Source organism: Geotrypetes seraphini, chromosome 14, assembly GCF_902459505.1.
Source record: "Geotrypetes seraphini chromosome 14, aGeoSer1.1, whole genome shotgun sequence".
In the NCBI taxonomy this organism is placed as follows: domain Eukaryota; kingdom Metazoa; phylum Chordata; class Amphibia; order Gymnophiona; family Dermophiidae; genus Geotrypetes; species Geotrypetes seraphini.
In genome coordinates, this window is record NC_047097.1 from 12167665 (window position 1) to 12192215 (window position 24551).

General features: G+C 41.1%; 1 protein-coding gene across 2 annotated transcripts in view; it reads left to right on the forward strand.

The window, feature by feature from the left end:
- The first annotated feature begins 8979 nt into the window (after positions 1 to 8979).
- Positions 8980 to 24551, forward strand: part of CLK3 (CDC like kinase 3) — a 75828-nt gene continuing 60256 nt past the window's right edge. The window contains exons 1-2 of one of the 2 annotated variants that reach the window (XM_033919907.1): positions 8980 to 9288; positions 13293 to 13444. In XM_033919907.1, coding sequence (XP_033775798.1) covers positions 9232 to 9288; positions 13293 to 13444 — 209 coding nt within the window. In that variant the 5' untranslated portion in view covers positions 8980 to 9231. Of the gene's footprint in view, positions 9289 to 9499; positions 9777 to 13292; positions 13445 to 24551 lie in introns of those variants that run through there. The other variant, XM_033919908.1, reaches the window with a different exon arrangement.

Sequence of the window (24551 nt, forward strand, 5' to 3'; positions counted from 1 at the left end):
ATTTCTGACCACCCCATCTGGTGCCTTATTGGACTTCCAGCACTGGTTTCAGTTGGCCGGATCAGGCATTATATTGTATATCCTACACTGCTTTGGAATGTAAGTTCAAAATCAGGACTGGTCAAAAAGTTTCCAACCTTATTTGATTATTATTATTTGTATCTAAATTGTATTGCACTTTTTGCTGACATTAAAAACTAAATAAAGTTTAAAAAAAACAAAAACAACCTGGAACCAGATAACTTAGCATCTCTGTTGCTTCCAGGTTATCTGAATGTGCTACTTCAAAGGGGTGACCTTATGACACTATTGCCTTCCTCTGCTCCCTTCCTAGTGCTCTAATCTATGGGGTCTTTGATATACCCCTTTCTCCTACCCCTGGGGTTATTTGGGATCTGCATTCTGATATTGCTTATGGAAGCCAAAATCATATATCTGGCCCCTCTTTACCTATATTCTTAACAACAAGTTTATAACCCAATAGTAGGCAATTACTTCTAGCACCTTGCTTAAACCCTCTCATTCTCTAAGAGGTCACTTAAATTTAAGCAGTCAAATGTCAGTGGCGCTCCTAACTGCTATTCTGTGATTATGCGCTTAAATAGATTAGCACACAATTGCACAGGGTCATTCATAGGGGAGGGGCATGAGCATATCATAGGCATGGCTGACATTTACGAAGCAGTTTATAGTATGTCATGCATGAAAAATGCCACATAGGCGTGCCCATTTATACCAATGCCAACTTACACTAGGATTCTATAAGACAGGGGTATTCAAACCTGTCCACAGGCCAGTCGGGTTTTCAGGATATCCCTAATAATATGCATGAGAGAGATTTGCATATAAAGGAGATGGCAGGCATTCATATCTCCCTCATGCATATTCATTAGGGATATCCAGAAAACTTGACTAGCCTGTGGACCTTTAGAACAGATTTTAATATCCATCTTATAGAATTTAACCAGGATTTTAGATAGATTGTGAGCCCACCGGGACAGATAGGGAAATTGCTTGAGTACCTGATTGTAAAACTGCTTAGATAACCTTGATAGGCGGTATATATACTGTAACACCAAATAAACTTGAAACATGAAACCTTGTAGTCTGGCATATATTGGATCCATCCCAAGGTAGGTTGACTGGTGAAGTTCTAAGAACTGTACTGATAACTCTGGGAAGCAAGACTAAAGTAGAGAGTTGCGCGGGGACAGAAATCCCACCCATTCCTGCCCGTATCCTCTCCGTCCCAACCTGTCCCCACCTGGATCCTCTCCGTCCCCACTCGTCCCCGTCAGGATCCTCTCCATCCCTACCCATCCCCACAAGGAATTAGCTCCATCCCCGCCCGTCCCCATAAAAAGCAGCAATTACTTCTGACAGGATCACCAATTCCACAGTTTCTTTTGTGTTTGCGTTGCTGTTTTCCTTGTGGAATCTCTTTGGTGGAACCCTTTTTTTGTTTTCTGTTCAGGTAATTAACTTATAACCCCCCTCTTTTACTAAGGCTGACGTGTCCATTATATTATATGGACGAACCCTGCTTCCAAAGCCTTCCATCCCCGTGGGAGTCCCGTTGGAGTTGGAGAAAGTTATAGGACTGACTATAGATTGGTCTTACAAGACGTTGCTGTTGGGTGTCACAAGTCCCCTGGTGGAGGTGGGTGTTGGCGAACCTAGGAGGCGCTTTCTTTTGGTGGCCTTAGGAATCACAAAGAAACTAATTCTTCGCTACTGGATTGGCACCACGCGGCCAACAGTCCAACAGTGGCGGGCCAATATGTCTTTGATGGCTGGTTGGGAGAGACAGCACCGCCGGGGGGTTGCGAGCTGGAAATCTAGGACCTATTTGGATTATTGGAGTTCCTTTTAGTGCTGGTTAGAGATCAGGGGTGCACAGGGGTGGGGGGGAGGGGTTGGGGGGGAGGGTTTCATTCAAAAATTGGATCTGCATGGGAGATGATATGTTGGGGATTTGTTTATTTTTGTCTGTTCTTTACATGAACCCTTGAATTTTGTACTTGATGTTTTTCTCGTTTGGTCACACTTTGTATCTTCTCGTATGCATTGATCCTTCAATAAAAATATTTAAAAAAAAAAAAAAAAAAAGCATTTCAATCCTACATTTAATTTGGTCCTAGAGCACGTGGTGGATGTGATAAATTTATAAAAACTTGCCCAGCAAAAGCAAGATTGTTCAAAAAATTGTGTGAAGATATGGGAGCTAAATGCACGTCTTTGTTATACTACTGCCGCTCATGCTGGCTTTCTTGTGGCAATATGTTGGCCCGTATATTTAAATTATAAGAACTCTACATTTTTCTTGAAGAAGAAAAACATGAGAATGCCAAAAACTTTGTAGAGACAGTTTTTGATGAAACTGGCATACTTGTGTGATATTTTTGAAAAGTTAAATACACTGAATCTCTCCTTGCAAGGAGGCAACATGTACATTTTGAAATTGATCGAGATTTCAGCTTTCAAAAAAGAATTACAATTATGGTGGAGAAAAATGCATGAAGACGGTGGCAAAGATTGGTTTCCCCTTTTGCAGCAGTTCATGATCTCCAATTAAGGGCCCCTTTTACAAAGGTGTGAGAGCGTTTTTAGCGTACGCACTGGATTAGCGTGCGCTAGCTGAAAAATGACTGCCTGCTTAAAAGGAGGTGGTAGTGTCTAGTGTGCACGGCAATTTAGCGCACGCTATTCCGCGTGTTAAAGCCCTAACGTACCTTTGTAAAAGGAGCCCTAAATTGTTTTGTCTGACAATATAAAATCAATTTTTGAAGATCACCCAACACAAAGTATCAAATGGTTTGAAAAATATTTTCAAGATGATCCCATGAAATTCATCTGGATTCAGGATCCCTTCGGAGCGAAACCTCCAGCTAACTTTACTTCTGAAGAAGAAAATCTCATTGAGTTGTCTTGCGACAATACGCTCAAGACACGATTTAGCAGCATGGATATTACTGAATTTTGGTGTTCAGTAAGAGATGAATATCCGCTATTAAGCAGTAGAGCACAGAAAATCTTAGTTCTGTTTGTGACATCTTATTTGAGGTTGGGTTTTCGACACTCACTGTGATAAAAAGCAAATATAGAGCGAAAATCAATGTGGAACAAGAAATGAGATTGGCCGTATCAAATATGGTTCTGAGGTTTGAGAAGATTTGTAATGAACAGCACGCTCATCCATCTCACTAGTTTTATCAATATTTTTGTGATTATTATTTTTATATTTGTTGTTGAACTTTTTTCAAATAAATAATTCAAGATTATTGTGATAAGTTGTTTTAATTTTTTAAATTAATAATCGTCTCAAACAACTATCAGGTATTTATTATATTACAGAACTATTGTTTGACCTGGGGAGTCATGGAAAATTTTGAAACATTAACCCCCTCTTTTACGAAACTGCGATAGCAGTTTCTAGCGCAGGGAGCTGCGCTGAATGGCCCACGCTGCTCCTGACGCTCATAGGAACTCAATGAGAATTGGGAGCAGTGGGAGCCATTCAGCGCAGCCCCTTGCTAGAAACTGCTATCGCAGTTTCGTAAAATGAGACCTAAGTGAGCCGTGAACAGAAAGTTTCGGAGCCTCTGCTCTAAACACAACTTCTCCAAAGAAGTGACATGTCTACGCATGCAAAGGACTCAGTTCTCCTGGAAAAACTAAGCCTGTCAGCAATCCTACACAATCAAAATCGCCATATCTAATTTTATCACAACTCCCCTCACCCCCTAAACACACATGGGCATTTCCTTGCTGGGTGATGGTACAGTCCATATGACAACTCTAGGTGTTGAGATGGGGTTTTATGAATCAGAGAGAGTGTAACTGTGGTAACATGACATCACAATACACAGCTACACCAGCCAGCAAGTCACCAACAAAGGGAGGCTCTGGAATTTGAAGACCTGGAGAAAGCTGTCTGATTAACTGTTTTCTCAGTCATGTTAATTCTGGTAAGTCAAAATAACTTTCACATTCAGATCTGGAAGATTTTACTGTCCAAGATTATGGTTTATAAGAAAAAACAAACATGTGATTTATTTAGTGCCTTTCAATGCACTTTATAAAATGTTACTTTGATCGAGTGGAATGGACCTTCATGTATCAAGCAATGGAATGGTTTGGTATTAGGTTCTGGATTCATACAAATGATTCAAACCTTGTATAGCTCCCCCTCTGCTAGATTATATATAAATAATACTTTCTCGGATTGTTTCTGTTTGAAGAGAGGAGTTAGACAAGGGTGTCCACTATCTCCTTTGCTATTTGATATTGTTCTGGAACCCTTGTTATTGGCTATTCAACAAGCAAAGGAGATTCAGGGTATTCCTTATTCAGATCGGGAATATAGTCTCTGCATATGCAGATGATATTTTGCTTCATTTGAGAAATCCTGAGACTACCATTCCAAGTTTGTTAGATTTAATTGAAAAATTCAGAAAATTTTCTCACTATAAAATAAATTAGAGTAAATCAGAGGTTCTTCCCTTAAATGTTCATTGTCAAAAGGGATTATTTGGTTCATTCCCTTTTCTGTGGAAGAAGGGATTAAGTATTTAGGAATTTGGATTCATAATACACTGGATGAGTCAATTAAAATTAACAAAAAGAAACTATTGTTGAAGGTCACATTTGTCTTGGTGGGGGAGAGTCCATACAGTTAAAATGATGATTTTGCCTGTAGTTTGTTACCAAATGGGAATGTTGCCAGTATATTTTCAGAGGTCCTTTTATAAAAAGTTAAATAGTATTCTCACTATATTTATTTGGCTAGGGAAAAAAGCAAGAATTGCTCTAGTATCTCTACAAAAATCAATTGCGGAGGGTGGGGTAAATTTTCCAAATTTTTATAGGTATCATCAAGCCTATATTATGCGGCAAGGTATGTATTAGATCCTCCCTGAGCTCATGGAAACTCTGCCTGATTGCTTGTGGTTGGAATGGAAATTCCTGTCGCCACTGATATTATGTCACCTTATGAGTATCTAGATGCCTAGATTATATAAGGACAATAGAATTTTATTAGATACTTGGGAAACTATAAAATTTGTAGATAATTTAACACCTATTCCTATATATAAATCTACATCTCAGACTATATGGCTGAACTCCAAGATTAAAATTGGCGGATTTAAGGTCATCTGGAAATATTGGATGATAGGAGGCATACACACTTTAGATGATGTTATTTCTAATGGTAAGCTGCTTGATTTTTCACAATTGCAACGCAAATTTGGTCTTAATAAAACACAAAATTATAGATGATTGCGGTTGAAGCAGGCCATTCAGGAAGGGTTCCCTAAATGGAAAAATTTGGAGGTTCAAAATAGCTTGCCGGTCTTATGTTTTCAGGCAGACTTCCTGGGTCACCAGTCCGCTCAGTGGTATAAATTAATATCTGGATTTTTGAATAAGAAACCAAAAAATGGTCTGCGTGACATTTGGAGCATTGAGATAAAGCATCAAATTGGCCACAAATTTGGTCTTGGAGATTGAGATGTACAATGTCTGCATCTATGAGACAAACATGGTTTTTCTTATTACATAGAGTATTTTGGACCCCAGTTCAGTTGCATAGAGTAGCTAGTTCTAAATCTAATAGATGTTGGCATTGTCATCTGGAAGTTGGGACATTAGATCATTTACTATACTATTGTCCTTTGATACTAAAATTCTGGAGATCGATTTGGGATCAGGTTAATAATTTATTAGAAAATCCAGTGGCACTATCATATGATACCATTTTATTTGGAACATCTATGAGAGCAAAAAGTCAAATTTTGGCAAAAAATAACAAACTTTTATTTATAATGATGGAAGCTGCCATGCAGCTTATTTTAAAGAATTGGAAAAATTGGGATTATTCATTCTGGTGAGAATCCCTATGTTATATCTTTAAAATGGAAAAGTTTATGGCCATTCAGAAGGGTTATTATAAAAAAATTTATGGAAGTTTGGGAACCATTAACTAAATATTGTAAAGATTGATTTATTTGTATAAACTGGGGAAAACATGCACATCCCTGGAGGGGGATATGTTTTGGTATTTGTTAAGAAATATAGAAGGGTTGATTACAAATATTTTTATGAGGTGTTTGTAAATTGGAAAGTGGGTAAGAGAAAATAAGGGCTCCTTTTATCAAGCCGCACTAGCGGGGTTAGCGCGCGTGACTTTTAATCAAGTGCTAACCCCCGTGCTGGCCAAAAAGCTACCGCCTGCTCAAGGCAGGCATTATCAGCTAGTGCAGCCTGCGGTTTAACACGTGCTATTATGTGAGTTAAATCGCTAGCGCGGTTTGATAAAAGGAGCCCTAAGTCTTGTCTTTATTCTATTAAGTATATTGTGCTGTATTGATAATAATTTATGTAAATCTTTTGTGCACAATTGAAGTTTTAAAAATGAATAAAGAATATAAAAAAAAGAAATGTATATGAAGTCACTCCTGAAATGGATGACTTGGGTGACACATTTCAGTGCCATAAGAGAGAACCTGATCCTGATTCATGTTCTATAACCCCTTTACTGCTAACAAGAGAGCTGCGTCTGGCAGTCTGGTTTTTCCTAGTTCTGCTCTAACATTGAATAGGTCTTAAAGTGTTGGTAAAAACCATAAATCAAAGGGAAAATATATATAGCCTATCAATATCAATTCAACCAGGTAGAGTTAATAAGTTCCTATTGGCTAACACAGATTATCTACTACAATCCAGTCTACAGATCTACATCTGAGGAGCTGAAAGCTGTTTTGACCTATAAGGTTACTGCAAAGACTGCTCTGCATTATTAACAGCTCTGTCCAGTGTTGAATACCTGAATCTACAACAGATCAAACTCCCCAGCTAAGCTATAACCTCTTTATAAGGAAGAATGCCTCTTATTTGGTGAAAATATTCGCTGTGTCCAATGCACGTTGATGTCTCCCACTTTCAATGAAGCTTTAATGAGTTTTCAAATTCTGTAATGTCTAACGTTTCTAGTTACTGTGAATTGGCCCCATTTCCTAAGGTTTGCTGGAGCTGAATGGACCTTGCTGCAAATGTTCACCTGTTCTGCACTCCTCTCAGGGCTTTTGCTGTAGTTGTGCATTGGACAGTGATAAAAGTACAAATGCGTGCAATAACTCATTCATCAGTGCTTTCTCTCTACCACATCTTTACCAAATTGAGTTACCACTTCTACTGCACACAAAGGTCTGTTGGACACCTCAGCTCAATATCAGACAGTATCCTTATTTAGGCTGCCATGATGGCAACACAGAGAAAAGAATTTCTGGCAACTGGGCAGGAATCCTGGAGAAGGGACAGTTGCCCCTATTACAAGAAGTAACACACTCCAAAGTACAATACTGAGCACAGGTAAGTTCCCCTTCAATAATTACTGGGAGGCCTCAAGTGTTTCATTTTCTAGAAGCATTTGTATTTAGGGTATGAAATCTCTTAAGGGTACATCTATAATCTGGCACCAAGAAGCAGGCACCACCTGTTTTTAGATTGCCTAAGTCACAACGTATAAGTTCCGTCTAGGCAGTCTCATCAAACTTTCGATTATTGCTGTATGACTAATTTTGGTTAGTCCACATCCCGTCCACCTCCCGCCCTTACCACTCCCCGAAAAACGCTTTTCGCTCTGAACACACAGTGGCAGTCAGAGGCCTAAAATGCCTCTAGATGTCTAAAAACCCATTTCGATTATCGACACTTGGACGACCTGTTTTTTAGGTTGTCCAAGTGCAGATTTAGGCAGGTTTTTAGACATATTTTCGTTTCTATTATGAACCTCATAGTGTGTCTGCGCATGCAAATGATGCATGTCTTGGGACCTTAATTCTAACCAAAGCAAAGCCAGATCCATGATGAAACAGGGTGACTTTTGTAGCAAAAATAATTATTTTTCAAATGGCATAAGAAAGAAAAAATATGATAAACTATACAGTAGAAATATTTGCACCCAAAAATGGTGACAATTTGCATAAAAAAGTGACATCAGGTCTTTATGTCATTATGTCTTTGTTTCCAGTTGGCTGCAAAGCCTCCTAGTGCAAATCCTAGATGTATGACATGGGCCATGACTACTTGTTCAGTTATGGGCTGGCCTCAATCAAAGTAGGTCAGGACTCAGGAGTAATAAGGAGTCAATGTAGGCCTTACATTTCTTATTGTAACATTTTTCACATAGTTTGCTGGCCCATAAAAAGAGAGACAAGCTCATGTTAGGTTCCAAACTTTGCACAGGAACTTAGTACCTGTCAAGTATTGTTGGGTTGCAATGCCTGGACAAACTGGCTGTTTTGTTCTATGCCAAGCCTGGCACTCTGAAGGTGACTTTCACTGAGCTGTCTATAGGTCTCGAACCAAGAGATTCAGCTGAAAATTTTTCATGATTTGGTTTGAGACCCTAGTGAATGTCCAGACAAAATTTTATCTAATTTGGAAGAGGTCGAACATGGATGATTTTCAAAATTGTTTCACTTGATGTGGAATATAAGCCTTCCAAGTGAAAAAAAAATAAAAATCGAAAAGCCTACAGGGATGTGCATAAGACTAGAACCACTTGTAACTTTTGCATTCTTTCAATTTGCTGACCTTTTATTTATGTTGATCCAATAGATTTAGTGTACCACATTAGAAGGGGCATATTTGGCTATTAGAATCAACTTTTTATTCTAGCTTGGCCTTAAATTTATGTGTTTGTTAAAGTTGCCTTGTTAATCGTTTTTCTGTGTAACTTGAGGAGTGTAGCTGTCCGTTTTCTGCCCCCAATAGAAATTTTTTTTTTTTTAAAGGTATTTTTTTTTTTTTTAAAGGTGTTTTTTTGGAACGTGGGAACCGCATGCATTTCTTACACTACGGTGGGACACCTAAGCATGCCCCGGCAGCTTAACAAAAGGACCCCTACGTTTCTACGCTGTTCTTACGCACAGCCACGTCAGCATCCGGGCTGCGGTTTTCAGAGTTCCGGGTCCTCCAACATCATAGAGACGTTGGGAAGAGCGGCGCAGCTCGCTTGCCATAACGTTGCGCGCTATAGTCAGCAAGGCCTATGCGCTTGCGGGAGTGTCAGCACAGGCCGAGATCAGAGTATGAGCTGTTTACTCGCAGGGTTGCGCCGCGCCAGCTCCTCTCAGATTTAAGTTTTCTGTCGTACCTAATTGGGAACAGGCGACACTCGGACTTCCGGGAAAGTTCCGCTTTGGGGGGACGGCCCTGGCATCCTGTATGAAAAGGTTCTCGAGGCGACGAGGAGTGGCCGGACTCGAAGCCGAGTGCTCCGGGGTAAGAGCCACTCTTAGCGCCGGAGTTCACTCCTAGGGAGCCGACCGCGTCCCCTGCATTCTCTGCGGCCCTTTCAGCGCTCATGCTGGGACCTAACTTCAGCCCTCCTCACTCGCGGCCTTCGCCTCTTCTGAGCCCTTGAAACTGCTGAATCCCCGCCCCCGCTTCTCCTACTCCTCTTGGAGACTTTTTTTTTTTCTCTCTCTCTTGAGTTTTTATTTTTTTCCTCCCTCCCCATCCTCTACTTGCATCCTTTTCCTGTCCTGTGAGACCGTCCTGCCCTCTTCTCCGTACCCGAGATTGCCTTTTTAGTGCTGCGATCCCTCCTCCTATCTACAGCCCTTTCTCTCCCTCCCACCCTTTTTAAGTCCTGGGGGATCGTTCTTGGTCATATTTAGTAGAAATGTGTGGCCTACTGATTAGAGCACAAGACTGATAGATATTAGCCATCTGAAGAGTTTTAAACTTTTTGACGTTTTTGTTTACAAGTGAGTGGTAAATATGTAATATCTGATTAAAAACCAGCATAGTAGCCTAACTAGTTGGCCCAGTTAAGTTTTAACTGCTGTTCCATACATGTTATCCTCTTCCCCCCCTCCCCCAGTCTGGTTGACATGGAGATGGGGGGGGAAATTTTCTATAAGTTGATTTTATTCTCTTGCCATGTAAAGGTCTTCTATGTTTAATGCCTCTTTGAAGATGTCATGGATGCAAAATATTTTACAGTGCTCTGCTTAATTTATCTGATCTACAATTTTCTAACTTCCTGTTTAACAAATTGTTTACTCCAATATAATTAAAAACTTATTTTTTTTTTTTTTTTGCTTTGTTTGTTTCTGGTCACTTTAGTCATGTTTTCCCAGTTGTTGTCACATTTATTTCTCAAAGAAACAGGAGATAACACCTTCCCAAAACTTGGAAAGCCAAAAAAACAACAATGAAGGTGACTTTTGGTACTCAATCACTTTATTGTATAATATGACTCAACACAATCATGTTTTGGCTGGAAAGAACATAAGCAGTGCCTCTGCTTGGTCAGACCACAGAGGTCCATCATGCCCAGCAGTCCGCTCACGCGGCGGCCCATCAGGTCCAGGACCTGTATAGTAATTCTCTATCTATACCCTTCTGTCCCCTTTTCCTTTTGCTTCAGGAGTCTCAATACTGATTGTAAACTTTTTTTTTTTTTAGGGAGGGACATGCAATTCCAATAAAACAATGTCGCAAAACTTTTCAAAAGCATTGATTGCTTGAAACATTCCCTCCCTAAAAAAGTTGTCTTTTGGCTTTCCACATTTATTTATAGGTGCTTGATATACCTTCAGTTGCACTAGTGCGCTGCTGGATAGTTTACAAATAAAATTAAACTTGGTGAAAAGAAATTACAATTGAAGAAAGGAAGGAATTTATGCAATTAACACATTACTGTAGTAATACAGTTCTTCTTTCTTTGGCTTTCATACTACAAAATCTAATGTCTTATCTATTGTCCAAATATTCTGATAGTGTATATATTTGTTTAAAATGCTAGGTTTGGCATTTTATTCATTTAAAAAACTGGGTCCTGGCAAGCTTTTTACAAGAGGCTCAGGAAATTTCAGCTGGGAAGACTTTCTGACTAGCAAGCTTAGCTAGCCTTCAGCCTCAACTTATAGACTGGTTTTAATGAGAGCCCAGTATTTTAGGGACAGTTTTTTTTGGAGGGGAAGATTCTGCTACATCTTAATTTTGTTCTTATGAAAGATGATATACCCTTTAGACATGCTATGAAATACTTAAGGGTTTCACTAAAGACTCACTTTTACAAAGCCTCTACTGCAGGCTGGTAAGGTAAATGCTTCAACACTAATAGGAATTCTATGCGTGTCGGAACATTTACCTTGCCAACCCGCAGTAGAAACCTCTACCATGGCTTTGTAAAAGCCAGCTTAAGTTACCAGTTGGCTCTGATTTTGAAAGATATTTGTTTTTAAACATTTTGTATTCCATTCTGTACAGCAGTTTTGATTTAAAAGATAATTGTAAATTGTTATGAAATGTTTCAGTTGTAAAGGAGAAGAGATGGCAAATGTATCTTTGCTAATGGCACTAAGTCATAATGCATGGTAAATAACTTTTCGGTGTAGTAACTGCAGAGGATGTGCTAGGCAGACACCACTAGGCCCACCCAAAAACTTAAACTATCCTTCCCCTCACTAAAAGGTATCCTCTATTTGGGAAAATCTCTCTTCTTCAGAATCACAGGGCTTTGGAATAATCTTACTGTCCCACTATGGAATCAGGGCTCCTTCCAACTATTCCGTAAGCACCTGAAAACTAAGCTTTTCACAAAAATGTGATTCTCTCCCCTGTACTCATTCTCCAAACCCAATATGTTATTCCTTCCTATATTAAGCTCTTGTAAACCGTGCCGAGCTCTATAATTATGGAAAGGATGCGGTATATAAACTTAAGGTTTTGTTTAGTTTATTGATTGCTTCATAGCTGTTGCACTTACCGCATGGTAATGTTTGCTATTAAAGGGTAAAATATGTAATATTTACTATGCAAATTCAGATAAAATGTGTGTACTAGGTGACTCAGAGTATTGTTTTTGGGGTTAACTGCTTTCTGTTGGTCAAAACGATTCTTTAAACAATTACTAGCGATTTTGGATTCTAAATTTCATAGTATTAATGTCTGAGTACCTTTTAAACTAGGATATTGTGAAATGGTGAGACGGGTGAAGCAGATATCAGCATTTCAGAGAAAGCAATATTGTTTCCCTAGCATAGTAACAAGTTGTTAGTGCTTCTTCACGTATCATCTGGGACTTTGCCTCTGAGATCTAGTAGTAGTGTTGTTTTACAGTAATCTCAGAAAACATGGCCCTCTTTTAGTTTAAAAGCATTTGTTTATCATATTTTGTACCACAGTTCTTTAGGTTTCTTTTTGGCAACAGTGCCATAATGTTTACTTACACACTGGTCCTTGTTCTTGAGCAAAATATTAAGATATACTACAGGCTGCTTTTTTATTAAAAAAAACCAACCAAACAAAAACCATTAGAATACTAAAATGATAGATGTTAGCAGATAGCTACCAAAAACTCATCTAGTAAGACAATTAAGGTTATAACTAGTGCTCTGTGCAAGTTACAACCTAATGAAAGCATAGATTGTAAAACATCTTCCTGTAAGTTACTCATCTACCCAAACTGTATTTATATTAGAGGGTGACTGGGGCTGAGAGTTCAGGCTGAACCCAAATCTGCAATGGAAATTCACTGCTCGGTTTCAGCCAGAACTGAAATTGTAGCCACATAGCTGCCACCACCATAGGCCCATCACCTCCAGGTCAGTCTTCCCTCCCTCCCAGACAGAAGACCTGTCCCTCTGGGCTGCCGCACATCAACTCTGCCCTCCCTGGGCCTACCTTTGAAAAGCCCTAATGGTCTAGTGGCCTCTTCTGAGTTCAGTATCTGCAATCCCAAGTTGCTCCTGTTTCCACTTGCTGAGTAGTCAAGATGTTGGTCCCAACTTCCTGTGGCAGCCTTGCCAGACTGCTGTGGGAGGTTGCGGCTGCCATTTTGGGATTAGAACTAGCATGGCACTACCAGTTGTCAAGCTTGAACCCTATAGAGAATCTAGGCTTCAATGCTGTTCCAAAGTTCGTAGAATTCCTTTGAACGTTGGAGCAACGTTGCAGCATTTAGCACTCCAGGCCACGGTAGAAACCTCTACCGCGGCTTACTAAAAGAGGGCCTTAGTAATATTTAGTCTATAAATAAATCAAATTATCTACGTTTCCAGAAAAAATTAAAAGCAGAGGGATTTGAGTTTTACTTTTTCTGTGTGTTTGTACCTTGATATATGTTAACTATGGTTCACTTTGATGCAGTTTGTTAAAGGTGCAGTATTAAGTGTAATACATTTTAGGGTATCGTATACATTCATGTATCTGGGCTTGTACTTCATCTATCAGATAGTCTGATGATTGATTGAGATATATCCTTTGTGTCTCAGATGTACCATTGTAAGTCATATTGGTCTCCGGAGCAGGAAAGCTACAAGAATCACACATGGAAGCGGAGGAAGAGGTCCCACAGCAGAGATCAGGAGAGAAAACATAGACACCAACCATACTGGGAATCGCCCAAGAGATCCCGATCCAGAAGGTGAGATATAGTACAAAAAGATGTAAGTTTTATGTTTTAAATTTGTAATTCCCAGACAAATTAGTCTGGTTCTTTTATTTCTGTTATCCGTCCTTTGAAGGTGGAATAGAAAAAAACTTGAAACAGCATTTCCCAAACTGTGAGTCATGACCTTGGCTGATGATCAATAGATACATTATTACATATGACATGCCTTGGTGTGGCTGCAGGTGTCGCTGGCCTGAAAATCTTTGGTAAGCATTGATATAAGGCATTAATAAGGTAGGCCAAAAATGAACTGGAAATGAAACTTGCCATGGGACAAAAACATAAAACCTTTCTTCAAATGAGCAAAAAGAGTCAGATCTCTAGATGACTGAGGTAAAAGGAGCACTCAAGGAGGATAATGCCTTAGTAGAGAGACTGCAGAGACTTTGTCTCAGAGAACTGGCTTCCAATCTCTCACCGAATCACCTTTAAAACTTTATTCCTAGTTTATAAAACTTTAATATCAAACGAACCCCTCTTTATATCAAAAATGATAGTTCCGTATAATCCTCCGCGATCCTTAAGATCATCTTTATCTAACCAACTTTCAGTCCCTTCATTAAGAATTATTGGCACTAGACGTAAAGATATGTTTTCAGTGGTGGCCCCCTCATTATGGAACTCTCTCCCAAACTTTATTAAAAATGAAAAAGATCTTGTCTCTTTTAAAAAATTGTTAAAAACTTACTTGTTTCAAGATGCATTTGACTTATGAAATGATCTTTTTTATAAACTCATATGTTTTTAAGATTCTCTTCTCCTATTTTTTTCTTATTTATACCCCTTATTTATACCTATTGTATTATCTCCTCTATGTAAATTTTAACAAATAATGCAACTGTAACTTTCCCCTTCCTTCCTTCTCAATCATGTTTGTCTAAATTTGTTTTGTCAACTGTCCAAATTAGTAAAATTGTATGTATTACCACAATCTGCTGGTTTTTAAATTGTACATCGCTTAGAAATTTGTAATAAGCGATACATCAAATGTAAATAAACTTGAAACTTGAAACTTAACACAGTAAGCCTTCCTCTTTGGGCGAGTAGTTCTTTAAATATAGTATCAGTGTCAAGATCCCTGCTGTGCCACGGTTTTTTTTATTCCTGCTCTGTTCAATGGCGGCTGTAGCAACACAACACAACACAGCACAAAGACCAGTGTTGGGAGTCTATGCTTCGTGTTTTCTGCACTCTAGACAGTTGGATCTCTCTGAATCATTGGTGTCTCAGCTGAGTTCCCACACTGGAAAGCTCTACCGACTCCCTCTTTTCTGCTGAGTTCAGCTGTGGGAATAGTGGCCATTTTGGGTGTGGTTGGGGCTGATTTGGCTGTACTGCCTTCTGGGTCCTTCCATGTTAAGTGGTCTAAACACCATCCCAGATTTTGATGAAACTTTGTATGCTGAATCTTATATGACTCAAACTTTAGTAAAGTTTAAGATTTCACCAGTGGAATACTTGTGGAGATATAATTTTTTGTTTGATACCATATTGAGAACATGTACAGTATCCCTGCAAATTTTCACAACTTTGAGTCAAAATACTTCCTTGTTTATTATATAAGCAAAACAAATGAAACTTGCCAATCTTATTCAACCTTTTAGAATCGGTGGAACTAATGCGGATTTTCATTTTTTTGAAACTGAAGTACATAAAAAAACCTCAAAGTGTACCCTCGTCAAGAGTCTGGGATTATGTTCAAGTCCTGAGTTCCATAACGGCTACCCTAGAGGTGATTCCCTGGGTGAGGGCCCAGATATGCCCCTGCCCCACAGCACACCCTTTTACCCGCTAGTGTCTCATGTCGCAGGGTTATGAACGGCGAATCTCATTGTCTCAATTTCCACATTAACTTGTTTTAGGGCTACACGTGGCCAATATGCAAAAGGGCCTACAATTGGCTACTCCATTGTGGAAGTGGTGATCACTGACTTAAGTCTTTCCAGTTGAAGGGCTTGCTGCCTTCACCGCAACGCTCAGGGCCTCTGGTCCCACTCAAAGATACTGTGGCATATCAGTTGTCTGGAGCTCAGGGCAGTCTGTCTGGCCCCGCAGACCTTTCAGATGGCTTTGCAGGGATATCCAGTCAGTCAAAATAGACAATACAACAGCTGTGGCTTATATCAACAGGCAAGAGGGGATGTGGGGTGCTCCACTGGCTCTGGGCCAGGCTTGCCTGCTGTTTCAGTGGACATAGAGGCATGTACTGCTCTCAGCAGTCCACATTGTGGGTGCATTGAATATGCTGAGTTGGAGCTCCCTGGACTCAAGAAAGTTTGCCCTAATCACTGAAAAATGGGGAATTCTGGTGTTGAACCCGAAGGAACCCTAGTGCAATGTGAAGGTGCAGTGGTTCTTCAGCAGAAAAAGAGAGTTTGGTTCAGAAGGCCTGAATGCACTAATACAGACATGGCAGGAGTCTAGCCTGCTCTGTACTCCTGGCCTAAGCTATGATAGGCAGGGTACTGCACTGCATCATGCTTCATTCTGGTGCCTTTCATTCTACCCAAAATGGATTTGGCCTTTTTCAACTGAACCAATTGCTTTCCTTTTCTCGCAAGGACATTTGCCAGGAATTTCTCTCCTAGACCCTAGTTGTTCACCATGATTTATTGCACTATCTAGAATTTACCATGAGTTTTGGTGGTCTGACCATCTTTTTTTTTTTTTTAATGCTGTACTCTGGCCCTAATAAGGGTGCCTCAGCTTCTAAGACTACCATTGTGAGATGGCTCAAGAAATCCATTTCATCTGCTTATGGTAGGCAAGGCTGTGCTGATTTTCACTGGGTATATTCCACTAGGGCTATTGCTGCTACTTGGGTCAAATTGCGGACTTTGTCCCTGAAGGAAATCTGTCACTCTATCTGGTCGTCTTTGCATAACCTTTTCAAAGCATTCCTCCTGGATATATTGGCAGAACAAGATGCTTCCTTTGGAGCATCAATCATTTCTGTCATAATATCTGTGTTCCACCCTACTTGACTGCTTTGTTACTTTCCACTATTTATAGATTCATCTGTTCCTGATGTAATGGAAGCAAAAATTATGCCTCACCTTATAGTTTCCTTTTCTTAAAAATCAGAAAGAGTTCAGAAATCCTGTCCTGTCTGGTTCTCTGTTACAATGTGTTTCTTACAGTTTTGTTCGGATTTGTTTAATTGATTGATCTTCAAAGTTTTTGTGAGGAGGGAGAAGTTTGTGGAGTGTGATACCTCTTTTTTTGCTTTGATGATGAAATATTGGTTGGACTGTCCTATATATCGGAGTTCATTTTGTTGAGCTCTATTTCTAACTACTGGTAGATGGACATAACTCACAAATTCTAGACTCATCTGTTCTGATTAAAGGAAAGAAAATTATCATGTAAGACATTTTTCTTTTCACGGTCTGCAGACTTGTCTTTGCCCACTCTTGTTATTTTATTGTATCATCTTTACATGGCCCATCATAAATGCTACAAAATATATTTTAAGAACATAAGCATCGCCTCTGCCAAGTCAGACCACAGGTCCTTCATGCCCAGCAGTCCGCTCCCACGGCGGCCCCCCAGGTCAATGACCTGTAAGTTATCTATTATGTAAGACATTTTGCCTCTAATTATATCCTTCAATCCCCTTTTCCTTCAAGAACTCGTCCAATCCCATTTTGAAACCCAAAATCGTACTCTGCTCTACCACCTCTTCTGGAAGCGAGTTCCAGGTGTCCACCATCCTCTGAGTGAAGAAGAACTTCCTAGCATTTGTTCTGAATCTGTCTCCCTTCAATTTTTTTGAGTGCCCTCTAGTTTTTGTTGCCCCCGCCAGTCTGAAGAATCTGTCCCTCTCTACCTTCTCTATACCCTTCATAATCTTGTAAGTTTCTATTGTATCCCCTCTAAGTCTCCGCTTTTCCAGGGAAAAGAGCCCCAGCTGCTCCAGCCTCTCAGCATATGGAAGGTTGTCCATGCCCTTTATCATTTTTGTTGCTCTTCTCTGAACCCTCTTGAGTATCACCATATCCTTCTTAAGGTACGGCGACCAGTATTGTACGCAGTACTCCAGATGCAGTCGCACCATTGCCCTATATAATGGGAGGATAACCTCCTTGGTTCTGGTAGTGATACCTTTTTTTGATAATGCCCAACATTCTGTTCGCCTTTTATGAGATCGCTGCGCATTGTGCCGCTGGTTTCATTGTTTTATCCACCAAAACCCCAAGTCTTTTTCTAAGTTGCCTTCCCCCAATATCGTCCCCTTCATCGTGTAGTTGTATATCGGGTTTCCTTTCCCTATGTGCATGACTTTACATTTCTCTACATTGAATCTCATCTGCCATTTATTTGCCCACTCACTCAGTTTGTTCAGGTTCCTTTGAAGTTCTTTACATTCCTCAACAGATCTAACCGTACCGGAGAGTTTTGTGTCATCCGCAAATTTTATCACTTCGTACTTTGTCCCTGTTTCCAGGTCATTAATGAATATATCGAACAGCAGTGGTCCCAGCACTGACCCTTGCGGGACGCCACTCGTGACTCCTTTCCAGTCAGAATAGTGTCCTTTTACTCCTACCCTCTGTTTCCTGTTCGCCAGCCAGTTTCTGATCCATCTGTGTATTTCCCCTTCTACCCCGTGGTTCCACAGTTTCCTTAGTAGGCACTCGTGAGGTACCTTGTCGAAGGTTTTCTGGAAGTCCAGGTATACTATGTCTATGGGGTCACCTTTGTCCAATTGTTCACTTATCCCCTCAAAGAAGTGCAGTAGGTTCGTTTGGCATGATCTTCCATTACAGAAACCATGCTGGCTTGCTCTCATCAGCTTATTTCTTTCTATATGCTCATTGATACTGTTCTTGATTAGTAATTTGGCCATCTTCCCCGGAACTGAGGTTAAGCTGACCAATCTATAATTCCTTGGGTCGCCTCTGGATCCTTTCTTGAAGATAGGTGTAACATTCGCTATCCTCCAGTCTTCCGGGATTACCCCTGTTTTCAAGGATAGGTTGCAAATCTGCTGTAGTAACTCCGCTATTTCATCTCTAAGCTCCTTTAGTATTCTCGGGTGGATTTGTCAGTTTTTAGCCTATCTATCTGTTTGAGTACGTCTTTGAGGCAATGCACAATAATTTTTCCTCTTGATCCCCCTTGAAGAATTTTTCCAGTTCTGCCACGTTGGATGTGCCCTCTTTTGTGAAGACCGATGAGAAGAACGTATTTAATCTGTCCGCCACCTCCTTTTCCTTCACTATCACTCCCTTCCTGTCTCCCTCATCCAGGGGTCCCACCTCCTCCCTCGCCGGTTGTTTTCCTTTCACATATCGAAAGAATGGTTTAAAATTCCGTGCCTCCTTGGCAAGTCTCTCTTCATACTCTTTCTTTGCTGTTCAGACCACGCGGTGACATTCTTTTTGATGCTTCCTGTGCTCTTTCCAATTTTCCTTGGTTTTATCCTTTTTCCACATCCTGAAAGATTTTTTCTTGTCTCCTATCATCTTCTTAACTTCATTGGTTAACCATGCTGGGTCTTTTGCTCGATTCTTTCTGCACCCTTTTCTAAATCTGGGTATATACCGGTTTTGTGCTTCGTTTACCGTGTCCTTGAATAAAGTCCAGACTTGCTCCACCGTCTGTGCCTTTCTGGAACTGTCCCTGAGTTTTCTCTTTACCATTTGTCTCATGGCATCATAGTTTCCTTTCCTGAAATTGAACGTTGTTGCAATGGTTCTCTTCCCCTGTGGCATACCTATTTCCACTTTGAATTGGATCATGTTGTGATCGCTGTTTCCTAATGGTCCCACTACTTCCACTTCTTGGGCAGGTCCTCTCAGCCCGTTGAGGATTAAATCCAGAATAGCTGTCCCTCTCGTTGGTTCCTTGACAAGCTGTTCCAAGTAGCAGTCCCTTACAGCCTCTAGGAACTCCGATTCCTTTGAACACTTTGAAACTTCGTGGCTCCAGTCTATCCCAGGATAGTTGAAATCTCCCATAACTATGGTGTTTGCGTTTTTACATTCTCGCCTCAACTCTGCTCTCAGTTCTTCATCCTTTGCTTCTGTTTGCCCAGGTGGGCGGTAATACAGTCCCATCTTTATCTCGGTTCCGCTTCTTCCTGGAAAATACTAAAAGAAATGCAATTCTGGGCTTAATTCTAAAATTTAATTTAATGTAATTCTTATATACCGCTAATAACCATGAGGTTTCTAAGCGGTTTACTGGCCTACGAGGACCAGCACAAGATGTAGAAGTAGAAGGGACGCTGGGAAGCAGCGATCACAATATGATCCGCTTTGATCTGGACGCAGGGGAGAAACATCGGTTCAAAACGACAGCCACGGCACTGAACTTCCGAAAAGGGAATTACGAAGGGATGAGACTCATGGTAGGGAAGATTAAGAAGAGGATAAGCACTGTAAAAAAGCTAGAGCAAGCTTGGTCCTTTTTTAAGGACATAGTCACTGAGGCGCAAAATCTATATATACCGCGTATCAACAAGGGATCCAAGAGGAAAAAGAACAAAGAACCGGCGTGGCTCACTGTAGAGGTGAAGGAAGCGATCAGAGACAAGAAAACTTCATTTAAGGAATGGAAAAGGTCAAAAACGGATGAAAAATGGAACAAGCACAAACAACATCAACGCAGGCGCCATAAGGCGGTAAAAGGGGCCAAAAGAGACTACGAGGAAAAAATAGCCAAGGAGGCGAAGAACTTCAAGCCGTTCTTTCAATATATTAAGGGGAAACGACCCATAAAGGAAGTGGTGGGACCGTTGGATGACCATGGAATAAAGGGAGCACTAAAGGAGGACAAAGAAATCGCTGACAAACTGAACACATTTTTTGCATCTGTTTTACCGAAGAAGATGTACACAGCATACCGGAACACATCAGGCTATATGCTGGAAATGAAGACGGAAAGCTGACAGGATTGACGGTCAGTCTAGAGGAGGTATGTAGGCAGATTGATAGGCTTAAGAGCGATAAATCCCCAGGACCGGATGGCATCCAACCGAGGGTCATCAAGGAACTGAAAGGGACCATAGCTTCAACTAATAGCCAATCTGTCGATCAAATCGGGAAAGATTCCGGAAGACTGGAAGGTGGCGAATGTTACACCGATCTTTAAGAAAGGTTTGAGGGGAGATCCGGGGAACTACAGACTGGTGAGTCTGACCTCGGTACCGGGAAAGATGGTAGAGTCACTGATAAAGACAGCATCATTGATCACCTTGACGGACACGGGCTGATGAGGACCAGTCAGCACGGTTTTAGCAAAGGCAGATCGTGTTTGACGAACTTGCTGCACTTCTTTGAGGGACAGTAAACAGACAGATAGACAAGGGCGATCCGGTCGACATTGTATATCTAGATTTTCAGAAGGCGTTCGACAAGGTTCCGCATGAATGACTCCTTCGGAAAATTGCAAGCCATGGAATTGAGGGTGAAATACGTGGATTAAAAACTGGCTGGAGCATAGGAAACAGAGAGTGGGGGTAAATGGACAATACTCGGACTGGAAGAGCGTCACCAGTGGGATGCCGCAGGGCTCGGTGCTTGGACCTGTGCTCTTTAACATCTTTATAAATGATCTGGACATAGGTACGACGAGCGAGGTGATTAAATTTGCGGATGATACGAAGTTATTCAGAGTAGTAAAGACGCAGGGGGATTGCGAAGATCTGCAACGTGACATAATCAAGCTCGAGGAATGGGCATCGACATGGCAGATGAGGTTCAACGTGGATAAATGTAAAGTGATGCATGGCGGTAACAAAAATCTCATGCACGAATACAGGATCTCCGGGGCTGTACTTGGAGAGACCTCCCAGGAAAGGGACTTGGGAGTTCTGATCGACAAATCGATGAAGCAGTCCACACAATGTGCGGCGGCAGCAAAAAGGGCAAACAGAATGCTAGGAATGATAAAGAAGGGGATCACGAACAGATCAGAGAAGGTTATCATGCCGTTGTACCGGGCCATAGTACACCCTCACCTGGAGTACTGCGTCCAGCACTGGTCGCCGTACCTGAAGAAGGACACGGTACTACTCGAAAGGGTCCAGAGAAGAGCAACTAAGATGGTTAAGGGGCTGGAGGAGCTGCCGTACAGCGAAAGATTAGAGAAACTGGGCCTCTTCTCCCTCGAACAGAGGAGATTGAGAGGGGACATGATCGAAACATTCAAGTACTGAAGGGGATAGACTTAGTAGATAAGGACAGGTTGTTCACCCTCTCCAAGGTAGGGAGAACAAGAGGGCACTCTCTAAAGTTGAAAGGGGATAGATTCCGTACAAACGTAAGGAAGTTCTTCTTCACCCAGAGAGTGGTAGAAAGCTGGAACGCTCTTCCAGAGGCTGTTAATAGGGGAAAACACCCTCCAAGGATTCAAGACAAAGTTAGACAAGTTTCTGCTGAACAAGAACTTGTGCTGGTAGGGCTAGTCTCAGTTAGGGTGCTGGTCTTAGACCAGAGGGCCGCCGCGTGAGCGGACTGCTGGGCATTATAGACCACTGGTCTGACTCAGCAGTGGCAATTCTTATGTTCTTATGTATTTTAACCCATATTGATTCCAGTTGGTCATTTGTCGTTGCTGCGTCCACTCCGGACGATTGAATGCTGTCCCTTACGTAGAGTGCTACTCCTCCTCCTTTCTGATGTGTCCTGTCTCTTCGGTAGAGCTGGTACCCAGGCAATACTGTATCCAATTTGTTTTCATCGTTCAACCATGTTTCCGCGATTGCTATGATGTCTAGGTTCTCATGCTTTGGCCATGATTTCTAGTTCCCCCATTTTGTTCTTCAGGCTTCTTGCGTTAGTGTACATGCAATTTAAGTCTCGATATTTTTGTTTTCTTGTTATTTTCCCTTGCGATTCATTATTCTTTCCGTCCCCTTCTCCTTCTGCAGACTTTTGTTTATTGTCTCTCCTGTCTTTCCCTTGTGGTACGTGGTACTTTTCCTCTTTATTTTCATTCCCTTTCTCTTGTTCCTTTTTGTCTTCCCCAGGTAGTAGACTCCTCTTATCCCCCTCTTGATGCGTCTGGTTGGTTTTTCATTGCCTGTTTGGTGTTTTTGGTGTCTTCCCAGCACTTCCCCCACTCAGTATCCTTTCGGGATACTGTCTTCTGAATCATCAACACCTGGTCGACTGTCGGCTTTCCCCTTCCTCTCAGTTTAAAGCCTGCTCTATTCCTTACCTGACGTTGTTTGCTAGTAGTCTAGTTCCCGCCGTGCTCAGGTGTAATCCATCTCTCCTGAAGAGCTTGTTCTTGCCCCAGAACGTTGTCCAGTTCCTCACAAAGTGAAAACCCTCTTCTTCACACCATTTCCTCATCCACGCATTAATTGATTGTAGTTCCGTCTGTCTCTTCACATCAGCCCTTGGTACTGGTAGGATCTCTGAGAACGCTATCCTCCGAGTCCTCATCTTCAGCTTCCTTCCTAAAATCTTGAACTGCTCGGTGAGTGCCTTCCTGCTGTAGTCTCTTCTGGCAACATCATTTGTCCCGACGTGGACTATCACTGCCGTCATAGTTACCAAAATGTACTGCAAAGAGAGTTAAAAATAAATGGAGGTTAGAGTTTTCAATTAACGATCCAAGATGGCGACGGTATAGGGACGCTGTGCGCCAGCTCCTGAGAGTTTTCTCAATTAGATACTTTTTTTCGAATAAAATTGATTTCCTACCTTCGACATGCCTAAGCGGAGAGGGAAAAGCGCCGCTGGGGCCTCGCGGCGCTCAGAGACCTCCGTATTCGGCAACATTGATGAAATCATCAGGCGCATGCAGGGAACGTCGGCAGGATCAGGGCTACCCCCGCTGGAGACACTGCAGGAGAACGGCGAGCAGCAGTCCTCCTTGGGGCTGGAAACCACCTTTAGCCCTGACAACCGAGCACCTCCCCCGCATCCACGAACGGCTAGTTCCCCGAGGGAGGGGGAACTTCCGGGAATCGGAGTGTTTCCTACTCTAGAGGCAGTAGAGATCAGTCCGGGGGACAGAGAATCGGTTCTCCAGATTTCTCTGGGAAACCTGAACAAGGAACTCGAGGACAGGACATCTACGGGGGAAGGAATAGCCCAGTCCGGACAGATATTGGAAGACTTGCCAGTGGGTGAGCATAAGACTTTACATTTTCAATTTCCTCAGATAACTAAACCCCAGGAGGTTACATTGGATGCTCTGTGGGACCTGGTAGTTACTATTCCTAAAACTATAGCATCCCAATTAAATCAAGTGGAGGAACGGTTTAAAGTGTATGATAAAGATATCCTGGAAATACGGAAAACAACCACTGAAAATAAATTACAGATTGAAAATCAACAACAGAATATTAATTCCCAAAAAGTTATACAGGAGGCTTTAATTAAAGATAACACCAATTTAAGAAGGAAATTAGAGTCACTTGAAAATTCCACAAGAAGTAATAATCTTAGATTAATTAATTTTCCTAAGATTATAACAGTGACTCCTAGAGAAATGATTACTCGTTACTTGACGGAAATATTGGGAATTTCTGAATCTTCTATACCACCTCTAACTCAGGTGTACTACCTTCCTGTTAAGGATGCTAAAGAATTTAACCAAGAGCCCTTGGATGTTACAGCTTTATTGGAATCCTCAGATAGGGAAGTAGCTACGCCGGCAACATTGCTTCTTTCAGTAGCTCTCACAATGGACAAGATATGGTTATTGAAATTATACTTCAAAAATAAATATAAAGAATTTTTGGGACTAAAAGTTCAAATGTTTCCTGATTTGGCCAGAGACACACAGAAGCGGAGAAAAGAATTTCTTCTGATGAGACCAGCAGTAATAGCCCTGGGAGCTACTTTTTTTCTTCGTTATCCTTGTAAATGTATAGTCCATTATAAATTGCATAAATTTGTTTTCTTTGAACCATCTCAACTGACAACATTCCTATCACTGTCAAGATTGGAGAAAGAGCCAGCCCAGGATAGATAAGAAAGATAGACGACTGTTAGCACAGTATTAACTATAACTGTTTTTCTTCTTTAATTGATTACTTAAATTCCGTTTATTTTGAATCTTGGATCCTAAATAGAGGACTTGAGTGAGATTTAAGATATAATTATTTCTTGTTTTG